The sequence below is a fragment of the Eleginops maclovinus genome, chromosome 4, assembly GCF_036324505.1.
Source record: "Eleginops maclovinus isolate JMC-PN-2008 ecotype Puerto Natales chromosome 4, JC_Emac_rtc_rv5, whole genome shotgun sequence".
Lineage (NCBI taxonomy): Eukaryota > Metazoa > Chordata > Actinopteri > Perciformes > Eleginopidae > Eleginops > Eleginops maclovinus.
Genome location: NC_086352.1, coordinates 25,672,248 through 25,684,870, shown reverse-complemented (window position 1 = coordinate 25,684,870; position 12,623 = coordinate 25,672,248). Strand labels below are relative to the sequence as shown.

The 12,623-nt window shown below is 36.9% G+C and overlaps 1 protein-coding gene across 1 annotated transcript in view; it reads left to right on the top strand.

Moving 5' to 3' along the window:
• The window catches only part of luzp2 (leucine zipper protein 2), a 141,633-nt gene that overhangs the window by 89,848 nt on the left and 39,162 nt on the right, over positions 1–12,623 (top strand). The window contains exon 5 of the mRNA XM_063880918.1: positions 1,816–1,878. Within this exon, the coding sequence (XP_063736988.1) occupies positions 1,816–1,878 (63 nt within the window). The remainder of the gene's footprint in view (positions 1–1,815; positions 1,879–12,623) is intronic.

Below are 12,623 nucleotides of genomic sequence, written 5' to 3'. Positions count from 1 at the left end.
CTACGGCACAAACCTGGTATGAGGTCACTAGCCTCATGAAGCTTTTCCTTTGTGTCCTCCATACTATCTTGATGACCTCTCTCAAGGACATGCAACACAAAAAGAAAGGTATTTCCAAAAGAAAAGAGAAAGGAAAGACAAGTCCTTGGCCTATCTATCTCCCACACACCTTCTTTTTTTGCGTACGGTAGCCCATGGCAGCAGTTTGCCATCTGCAGATAGTGTTTGAACCTCCGACTAACTGTAAAAACACAAGCCACAGGCCTGCACTAGCAAGACATGCTGAGCTCAGGATAAAAGGCATAAACAAAGCAATCACTCTGAAATGATAAGCATATGGGCTATTAAATCAGGCACACAGTTGAGGGTAGGTTGTCGCTCACTGCAGGAATAAATGCCTTATATATGTGCCGCATTCAGAGAGCCCCGGATGGGACAGTTCAGGACATTTGTTATGCTAAACTCAGTTTGTACGAAATGATAGGAATTTTAATATGTGAGAGGTTTTTCATCAGAGTTAAAAAGTCTTTAAGCCTTGATGAGTGGCCAGCTGAATACTGTGTATTAAAACTTCACTACAGCAAGGGGCCTCCGGGTTACTGTCAGTTTATAAGAAACAGTGTTCAATTATGGTTGGAGCCTGAATATACTACTTCAGTGTAAACGTACCAGCGCTGCTCATATTGGTTAAATTAAAGACAATAAATCAAGTGTTAACACTGTCTTTGCTACTTGCACTGGCTTAATCTCAAGCCTCCAGTACACTCAGCTAATGCATACAGGCTTTTTTGATGCATGTTATTTAATTCAGTATGTTTGTGTTTTCTGCTCTCTATGTTTCATTTATTTTCTTTACTATTCTCGGGGGCAGTGACAGTGACTGAACATGACCTTTGATTATATCATGCCCTCTGCTTGGGGATGTGACTCAACCGGTTTGATCTAGTTCCCCTGGGTTCCTCGATGGAAGATGAAAAAATGTGACTTTTTTTTACCAAATAGGGAGTTATTTCTGTAAAACATTGTACATAGAAAATATAAGTAAATCACAAGTCTGTTAATATTATAATTCCCAACTAACCCCCTTTTAAAATACAAAAAAGCAACTGAATCAACACAACTGTCATGGCACATTTGCGTTCAATGTATTAAAACTGTGCCACATAAACAGGGTTCTGCTTCTTGACTCACACGTGTACAAATAAAGCTCTGCATGCGGCGATTTCGTTTGCCTTCCTTTGGCAGATTTAGTTTCCTTTCGACAAGTTAAACAAACAAATAAACAAAAACTATAAGTGAACTGTGAGGTTGAAGACTGTCCCGATTCCCCGTTTCAGAGGCACAGTCCCACCCCTTCCTTATATAACGTCTGGTCCCGGTAAATCCAAATTGTTCTTAGAATATTACATGTAATTGAAGTTATAAATAGAAAGAATATATTAGGACCTAAAAGAATTTGAAAATAATCATTTATAATTAAACACAGAAATGGCTCTAACAACAACAAACACGTGTTGTGTAAGTCCAACTCCTGTTTGTCATTGATTGTTTTGGATTTTGTTGAAAACAACAATAATAAAATATTGCCTACCTTACGTTTAACAAGCAAAAGCAATAAATCATATATGGACACTGATTTTTGTTCATTGTCATAATCGTTTTCGCTCAATGCACTTAATTTCCCATACTGCTACTAAAGCGGTGATGCTCAGCATCCATTACTTTCATTAAATATGTTCACTGAATGGAAAACAAACAAACGATGAAGTGGGGGATTGAGGTTGATCATTTTTCTGTTGTCCTTTCTGTTTTCAGATCAAATTTCTTAAAGTGGAGATGGAGAAAAAAACCAAAATCATCAAGGACTTACAGCAAGAGGTGAGTCATCAAAGCATCATTTAGGCTAGTTTGAACCCTGCTTTAACAACATTAAATCTCAGTTAATGTCTTTAAGGGATGCATATGTAACCATAAAGGAAGAATATACTCCAATTTACCAATCAGGAACCCACTTTACCCGCTTTGTCGACCTCCATTTCATTTAATGATGTCCTGTTTGCCAAATGTCTTCGGAATATCCCCAGAGACTGAACAGAGTTAGTAGCTTTCAATCGAATGTTGACATTCATTTGCAAAAAAGGACCTGTTTGGGCTATGCTTTGCAATTACTGGAGTCTGTTGTGATCATGATTGTTATCCTGACTGTCATGGCTTGCATTGGTTGAGGAATTGGTTTCTTCTATTCTGGTTTCTTACTGCGTGGTTGTTGAACATCAGTGCAGTATAGTTTGTCTAAACTGAAGTTTTGTTCTTCTTTTTTTCTGTTTAACTCTGAGGGGCTGACACCAAAGTTTGACATTTACTGCTGATGCCTTAGACAGCTAGAGAAAATACCATTGTAGCTGTACTGAATTTGTGACACCACATTATCTGCCGGTAGGCTTGTTATCTGTAAGACAAATAAATAAAAAATTGAATAAAATACTCCAACAAAAAAAACATCAGAACAACATTGGCCTATTAAATGCAGCAGAGCTACATCTTCAGCGGCTTTTTAAAGAGGTTTCATGTTGGATGTTTGCATTGGTATCTTTTGTTTGTGTGTCAGCAATACAACATGAAAATAAGTAGTATAGGAAAATTGTCAAGATAAAACTTCTGCAGACCAGTACTATGACAGATGATATGTAAACATGCAGTGACAGCCACTTAATTGTTTTTACTGATTTAAAAAATAAATAACTATCAGTTGCATGTAATGCTTTTCTTTATTTTCCTCCATTGACTGAGAAAATCAACACTCATTTGTATTTGTAATTTGTTCTGGCTGAGTTCGGCAATATCAACCACAAAGACAGCCACTAATGGCATTGTACATGTCCACAAAACTAATGGATATAAGATATAATTTTCGCGCACCAGAATCACTATAGAAAATCCAGATTTGTGTATGTTTATTGAGGCTATGATTGAAGGTTGAGAGGATGGAGCAATGAATAAAATAACTTGTCGGACAAATATAATAAGATGGGTTGGCCTTGAAGCCTTTTCAGCGATGCGCTGAAAAAGTAACATCTCAGTTTACGGTTTAATTTATGGATGTCTGAATGTTTTCCATTGGAAGGTTTCTTGCGTGTGTAACTCTGTAAGTTGTAATCAGAGGTAAATGTAGAGACACATCCACGTAAATCAGATCATTTTCACAGTAGGAGGTTGCACATGTTGGCGACACTCTGAAGCAGAAGCTTTTACAAACTAAATGACTCATATAAGAGGCCATGATTTATATTTATAATTAACAATCAGGGATTTAATTTCCCTTAAATAACATCTTATGTGGAAATAGAACAGGTGCTTAAACACTGACAGGGCGGAATAAAAAGGACATTTTTGCTCTGATGTTTGCCACACACATATTAGTTTTCTGCCAAAACTCATTACCATAAGTCAGTGGTTGATGTACCCACTAATCTAACCAAATGAAAGAGCTGGCAAACAGTGTTGCCAACAATTTGACCTCAATTAGAGTGAACTGAAATGTTATTTACAGATTGGAAATGTAAACAGTATATTTTGGTAGAATTGCCATGGAAATGCCTTGCTCACCGGGTGAAGTAGAACTGAGGTTATTTATTGATATCTACTCCACAGGCCAGAGGACGAAGCAAAGAGTAGGAGTACAAACGGAAAGCATCTTTTATAGACCCATTGCCCCCCCCCCCCCCATGTCATGCAAGTGCATAGTTGTTGACATTTTGAGATTTGACTTATTCTATTCCAAATGTACCTATCTTGGTCTCTGTTGGTGTGAGGGCCTTTGTAATCACAGTGAGGTCATTTGTAGTCAACAGATATCTGGGAACTTCTCTGACATCTGTGACACTGTGACATTTGCAGTGGCTACATGCAGGGAATCATGAGAATCATTTCCCCGCATCTAATAAACTTGTGAGATACCGAAAAAAATCTTGCACAAACTCAAAGGTCAGGAGTGTTAAAGCATTATCATCAGCACAATCCTCCATTCCCAATCCTACTGCATGCTCTCGACTAGTCTGCAGTTTCAAAGGGGAGAAAAAAAGGCATACACTATTTTTGATTGAATATCACCATAAGCGATGCTGCTATATTAAACAAGAGGTAACTGCACACTTTTTACACAGGACTAATAGTTTACGGTTTGTTTCCTTTATTATTAATTGTCATAAAAGAAGTCAAAACTGTATGCATTTTTTTCTAAGCTAAATTAAACAAACTGTTTCCACCAGAAGCAAAAAGGCAGGTATAATACAATATTTTGAGCTTGGTTTCTATGGCCTGTTGCATTCCAGTTACATTTTCAATACTTGGGACTAGCGCTAGTAATATGTATTATTTTCTTGAATATATAAATAAGTGTATGCATATATATCAAAGCATTATATGCTTTTATGTTATGTTCATTAAAGGAAGCTTAGGATATTTTACAATGAGTTTCATAACAGTTAGGTAACCCATCAATAAACCCTAGTTTCACTGGTTAAGATATTTAATTTTTCATGAAATTATTTTGATTAAACTTTACTATCATGTTCATCCCATGAATCAAAAGAGGTTGACTTAATATTAGAAAGATATTTCCATGCAACATGAATTAAATAAATTCAGCAGGACATCCTTCATGAAGGCGGTGTCCATTGCAGAGCTGTTGTACTAGACTTTATTCATTTATCGTATCTAATAAACTGCCATATCTAGCTTGAACTCACGTCCTGTATTGTGCTAAAACAACAACATTACTCAGAATTTTGAATCTATAAAGTGTCTTTCTGATAGAGCTGAAAGGAGCGTATAGGAAGCTAACCATATTCTTTGTTTACATCGGCATTTAAAATGTGTTTTTTATTTGCAAATCACTGTGAACTGCGTGCTGGTGTCAGCAGGGAAGCTTTATGGCTGTGAAGCCATTATCAATGATTTGCTTTCAGGGCCTCTTATGCGTGTTTTGATGGAGAATGATTTGCAGACTGACTTGGATCCTGCTGGGATTCATCACGTTCTCACCGAGCATTGTAATGGACAGCTTTGCCTCGCACTCAGCTACTTGCTGCTGATGCTGATGTTTTTTAGTCTAAAATGGCTTCCCATCATTGTCTTGTTCGTTTCATGTCTTCCTGATGTAATTTCACCGGCTAAACGGCATTTAAAAAAATCATGCATCAGGGCATTTACTGGATCTCTCAGTGATACTCTTACTGGAATAAAGAGTCAGGTAGGCAACACATGGAAAGTGCAAAAATATGTTTTGAACAAGACGAGTAGTTAATGAACGCTCAATATTAAAGTCTAGCAAGTCATGTCATTTTTTCTTTTAATATAAAAACACTTATTGATACCATGAAGTTACTTGATCATATTCTCCAGAAAGTGATAAAACACATTAACTAGATGTTATGAGTTAATTAGTATTTGAAGTACTTCAAATTGTTACAAAAGCACAGATAAAATGAGAAAGGAAATTGCATATTCTAAAAGAAGTGTGTACTCTAAGTCACAGTCAGAGACATTAAGTCTATCCATGGCTTTTATTAATATGTGGGTAGTTAATGCCTGCATTTTCTGTCTTATGGAAAAGACAAGTTTGGAAATAATTATTTTCTCGATATTACTCAATGACACGCTAAGCTTCAAGTCCATATTGCCTGGAGAATAAATGGCTTCTTCACTCCTCCAATGGTATATTTCTCAACAACTGAATAGCTACCGCATTTACACAAAGAGGCCCCCAAAGGACTATGAAAAGTAATTTCACACATATCATTGCTGACGAGCATTAAAAGCAAAGTGAGCTGTCTTAAATATAGAGTTAATTGAAATAGAGAGAGAAGTGTCATGGCATACAATGTTGTTGTTTTGCACTGGACAGGCAGGCAATGTAGAAACTGATTGATGGTGTTCACATATCAGGGACAGAAGGCCAGACTTCTTACGTCAGGAGAACGATGGACTTGACAACCAGCGAGGCTAACAGGGTTTATTGTAAATGAAAAAGGTCTAATTAGATGGCAATGATAGATTTAAGTGCAGTAAACTCTAATGAAAACACACAGTTACAGTGTTCTTTTCACCCCGAAATGTAATGAATGCATCACCTCTTGAACGCATAATGCCATGGTGTGGAAAGCCAAAATAGAAGCAACAATTGTCGACCAAAAAACTATGTAAATTATTTCCCCCCCCATTTCTAACAGGATGCATTGTTCCACACATTGTGAAGGGTTAGCCACAGAGAAATGTTCAATTCCCAGATTTTTTATTTTTAATTTCTTTAGGTATGAGAATTTTAATTTATCCAAGAAGATTCAAACAAAGTCCAGCATAACACCACTGCTGCTAGTTTGGCTTCTTGCCTTGATTATGTACACTAAGTTCCTAGTAATGTTAACTCAACATTGTAGAGGAAAAGGTCATGTTGGCCCCCACTGCATGTGGAAACAGATCTGTGCAGCCCGTAACTGATGCAGACATGTGTGCATTTTGTGCTCTCAATACTACGAGAACACAACCGTGACATTACTGTGAACTGAACGTGAACTCTGGAACAAATTCATATGATGTGGATGCAAAATTATGACCATTATCCTCCTCTAGCTTGAGTTTCAAAATGTGAAAGAAGCATCTTTTGACATGTTTATTCAACTGTTTGTCTTTTGAAAGGTGAGCTTACATCAAGCTGAAGCTTCAGGAAATTGCATAATGAGTCACGATGTACTGTGCAAAACACTGACGTTAGATGAAAAATCCAGAGTCTCGGATGGTATGGGCATTTTATTTAAAAGTAAATAAAATTGGATAAGATTGGAACATTGTATCATTTGTCTTTGTTTGCTATGCTAATATTTCAACACGAGGTAAAAAGTAACACACAAAATCTCACATCCAGAAAAAGTATGTGTGAAAGAATTAAAAACAGCTTTAAACGGTCTCTCACAAATCGAGGACAACACAGGGGTCAGGTTTTAAATGTACTTGCTTGGGAATCAAGAAGTAAATGTTTGTAATATTCTAACACAAAGCTAATGGCAAGAATACCAACAAAATCAATACCTATTTAGTAACAAATCAAAGCTGCCTGTACCTTATAAGATAAGTACAAGATGCTATTATCAGTTTCATAAAACTTTGATTAAGGGTTTAAACTTTATAAATAAGTATTACAATTTGAAAATGAACTACAGTATGATGTTTATAAAGTTGGCCCGTCCTGCTGGTTTCTCTTTCCTTTTGCTTTTCATGCTGAGTGCATGTTATTTCTTTTCATGACATCATGCTCAGATTTCAGATTCCAGCACCCAAAAAAGCTCTGATCTCAGCGCTGTCCTTGCGCAATATTGATTCTCCCCCCGCTGAGATCAGGTGGGGAGCGCCGGTCAGTGAATTCAAAAAGCTCTAACACACGCGTTCAATTCATTGGACAGCTTAGCGTGGAATCGAATGTTGCTCAGGGTTAGACGTGATTTGTAGTGGACACGTCTCTACTTGTCAATCGGTGTCCAGGAGTAAATACATCTATATTAGTGTATGCTCATTTATTTGTACAACTGCTAACATGGGCTTGCTGCTCCTTTTATGTTGAGTGTAGAAATAAGACAGGGAAATGTTTTATCTGGAATCAGGGAAACATAATTTGTTATGTGCTAGACTAAATAAATAAGTTGAGAGTTTAACAGAAATAAAGAGACGGTTTATGCTTCCCTGACATTGACAGGAAGCTTGTTCCTAATGGAGAATGGAACTGTCCCTCCTCTGTGCAACACTGACATCAATTCTGAAAGAATCAAAAGGTTATTTTCTCTCTCTTTATTAATTGAGGGAACATGCTGAATTGTAGATAAGATGAATAGTGTCCTTCATCAGATAACAAGTGATCAATGCTATTTGCTTAGTGCGAAGTAGCCAGTTTGGTTTTTGATGTATTTATCGTTGCACACAGAGAGAGTAATGTATATGTCGTTCACTGGTTTCTTTAGCTGTGCTGTTTAGTTGAATTAGTTAAAAGACTGGGTCTATAAAACACAAACACTTAGGAAATTGTTCATTACATTTTGAGGATTGCAAATACAATGTTTATTAAGTAAAAGTCATGTTTCGGGAGTAAAGCTTTAGGGCATTGAGATGCTATATGGAGAATACCTTCAGTGGATTTGAGTATTATTGTGATATGGGTTAGGCGGCAAACTGTGTCACCCATAGCAGAGACTGGTGTGCTGGAGAAGTTTCCTGTCAGTAGTGTCTATTAATTTATTATCAGCAGGAACTCTTATGCAAGGGATGGTCAGGGTGACTCCCATTGTGAACTTCCCTATTTAGTTTTTCAATGTTTTTGTTGTGTTTATTTTCTTTAAATGATAACTGATAACCAAGGGCTAAGAGATGCAAATAAGCCTGATTAATTCCCTTTGATGGCACAATATAGAGTCTCCCATGGACTATGAGTTTATACATAAACAGAGAAGCAAATGTAGTGGTTTATCAGACAGAAATAAAAGCTATTTAGTGAATATTGCAATCATAAAGTACAGTAATCCTGCCAAAGCTTGTCTGTAACGAGATCTGGAGTGACAGGTAAGCCTGAAAGCAGGATGTGTTGGTTCAGTGTTTCGTAGTAACAGGAGGATGTGTTCGTCTAGGAGACCGAGGGGCGGCTTGTATTAAATCTGCATTTCCTCCCAACAATGACAAAGTACTGTAATAAGCCAAAAGACAAATAACCTTATGTGAAAAAGCCAATATAGCATCTACTTTTGTTTACAGGTAATATTTCTCACTTTGTTTATTTCAATAATTACTCATCGTATTAGTTTGAAACCATAAGCCATTTTTTTTACAATATTAGTAATCGCTAACACAATTCTCTAATCTATAGTCAATATAATGTGTTTGTTCATCCAAAATAGGCTTACATTTAGCTGTCCTTGCTGTTCCAAAATGTTCCCTGATGCACACAAAAGCTCTTGGGATACTGTCACAGTCAAGTTCTCTTTAGTTCTGATCCATTTTCTGTGGAGCTTCATAGGTGACAATCAGAGGAGACAAACTTCTTCTTTGTTTCTGTCTATGGCAGCTAGCAGTTCATATAAACCATTGCAGCCTGGAGTATTCTGAAGCCCACAGATACAGATTTCTTACATGAAAGTTAGTATGTCTCCCTTTCATTGCAGCTGCATAAGTCATATAAAGCTTACATAACAAAAAACCGTTCCTGAAGTGGCCATTAGCTGGACAATCTACAGCAAATCAAAAGATGATGCTGGGTTAAAAGCTAATCATAGGTTACCTTTAATGGTGGATGCAAAAGCATTTTAATGACTCTGTGAAGCAGGCCCAAACTACATGAGGAAATATTATCATTTAAAAGCTGATTAGTGCAACCAAGACAACTAAAGACCTATACTTTTCAATCAAATGTATTCAAGCTTTAACATAAATGCCTAGACCTTCAAATTACCATCACAGTGCCTGCTGAGATGTAGAATATGATGTCCTTATTTAGACAGTAGGAACTCTGACTGGAGCGAGGTGATGCCTTACGACTTCGATGATTCAGACTTATATACATATATTGTTGCATTTTAATAGCCATCAGAAAACTGATCATGTGGACCCTCAGCCCCACAGTGAAAGCATAGTAACAATCAGCCACCAAGTTACCACCAACGCCAGCAGCCTGTAAGGACATGCTTCACTCTTCACTTTGCGAGAACTTGAAGTGAAAAATCCTACTCTCTCATGTATAGTGTGTGGGATGTCTTTCTGGGTAAGTCGGCCACCTGCTGGCAGCCCCTACATTCATGGATAAGTCTTTGAATTTCTTCTAAAAGTTGTATTAGACTTGTGTCACTCTGCACATTGTTTTTGCAAATAATACTGCATTTTGTAGCCGCGTGGCTACGTGGGCACTGGCGCTGAACTTGAATCATAGGAACTTGTCTGAGGGAGGTAAAGACAGGCCGCATGTGTTCAGAGTCGCAGTGTCATGCTGTCACTTAGCAGCGTTGCTTTATTCCTTACAGCCTGCCATGGCTATTGATTTCTGGCCCTCTGTTTCCAGACGAGTGACCTGTTTTCTGTGGTATTCAGCTGTGACAATAGAGAGGGGATTGTCTATATTTTTACAGTGAAACATACAAGTGCTTCAACTTTAATGAAGGCTGCGGCTGTAGATATGTCTTTTGACATTTTCACAAAATGTGTTTTTTTCCTACTTTATTGAAGTTAAAGGTTTTCATAAAAAAGCACTGTAGCTACTCAGGACGTTCAATTTCCAAATGTCTTGAGACCCCGACAGTGTGAAGTTATCAGAGATTAGTTATATATATATATAAATTTAGTCTGCAAAGCAAGTTTTCCTATGTCATGATTGGCTGATAATATATGTATATGTATATATTATTTTAGAATTTGTCAAGTGTGCCATGTAACTCAGTTCTATTTGAATGGGGGAAAATAAGGATTAATCTGGTAGCCATCATCACTACCCTTGAGGCTTTTTGTGGAAGTAGAGAAGAAAGATTTAGAAGAATTGCAAAACATAAATAGGTAATCAAGCATGCAGATTGTGGCTTTGCCCACCTATTCTTACCTGCAGGCTGAAGAAATGACATTTTTCTAAATTAAAACTGTCTGATATTGGAGGGTATGCAATTTGCATATCCTCCAATATCGTACTATATAGTACTTGAACTAAACTTCGATGTGACTTTTCCTAACTTTTAATTTGATAAAAAGATAATTATCACAGTTTAGTGTTTGCACATTCTAGTTTACTCAGGCTATAGCCCCAATTGGGTTGGATTGATATTCCAGGGATAAAGGGGTGATGAATGATTAACCATGCCCCTCTCTACCAAGATGTATTTAATCCTGAGCATATTTATCACTGAAATGTGGGAAGTAAAAAATCAGTGCTAAATTGTTCTTTCACACTTCCTTCCTCTCCTCGTTTGACAGTTATTGAAGCTCCATGATGTGTCAATGTTGTGTTCACAACTTGTTTTGGCCTCTATTAAAACAGTTATTGTAGATTGAAGAAAATGTTTAACCCCAGCAGTGCTTATCTTTTGTTAACTGCTTAAAACTTCAACTGCAAACAGTGGGGGGGTAGTGGGGAAAAGTTCTTATTCAAATCATATGTGTTTAACAGTGTAAAACCTTTTCAAATAAGATATACGCCTTAGATTATCACATGTCCTTGTTATTGTTTTTACTCATTTAGGTTTAGTCCTTTTTCCTGTCCTCTTTAAAATGTTCATTTCAAAAAGTGATATTATTTGGCTCCTAGTTAAGGTCTTTCTCTTATTGCTGAAGCACCATTAAACCTGGTAACTTAAAATCAATATTCACTTCTATCCTTTATTTTTCTCCTTGCAAATATTGCAGTGGAATTCACACACATAAACCTAAACCGAATGTGCTGCAGTATGATTTACATAATTAGTTCAGCTACAGAAATTGTTGTTCCATCTCTTGGCAACAACAGTTTAGTACATTTAATGGGTTTACTTCTTATGTGTTTTACCACAACATTACATTACATTAGACTGACTCATTAGTTACAAAGTTATTCTATTTTTGTACTGTACAATAGGCACATTCAATATAAGGACAGATGTTTATCCTCTATGTCCATTAGGGTATGATAAGGGAACAGACATAGTTACTGTTTTTGGTGTCAGGGCATAATTATTTTACATCAGCTACCCTCACATCCATAGCTTATTGATTTGTGATGGATTTTTAAGAAGAGCCATAAATTATCTGTCCTTTAATGTCCTAAATAGCTCCAAGATTTGCTAGTATCGAGCGCAATCTGCCTCAAAATGACCTTCATATAGGAGGATTCAGTATAAAGTTCAATGTTATGGTATTGCAGGAAGTGTGGTAAACTGGACGTTCAGCTTTGACCCTGGAGACCATAGTTTATGTAATGTCTTAAACCAACCTTTGATTATTTTAACCATGTCTGGATTTTTCCATTACCTAGCTTTATAGGACATATTTGTTTTCCTACACAAGCTTTGGGAGCCGTTTAGAGTTCAGTGTCCTGCTAATGGAGGATTTGATCTACCTGCTCTATGATAAATCAGTAACCTGCTCCATCATTTCAGCTACAGTCGACTCTTTTCCTTATTACAACTCTGGAAATTAATGAGAAAATTCAAGATGTAATAATCTGATTACAGACTTAATGTCAACCGGGCACACGCAGATCAGTTAAAACTTTGAGCTGTCGGGGAAACATCACAGTAAAGGTCTTCTCAGTTTCACTGCTTCACTTCAGAGGCAGGGAAGCAATGATTTGCTCCCATTGTTTATATCAACTTTAGATTTATTCAATTTGAAAGAAAAAATAATTTGTCTAGGCGTTTTTCATATGTTACATTTCAAGTGCTTCAATTAATCTGTCAGATAATTCACTTTCCACATTAGAGGCCTCACTGTCATCACTTCCATCTGATTTATCACATTGTTCGGACGTTTTTTTTTCATTCAGCTTGAACAAATACAAGGAATGGCAAAGAATTAAATGACCAGAGAAGATTAGTGTTCAGGTGGGTGGGTTACTGCAGAGATCTGCAGCTCTC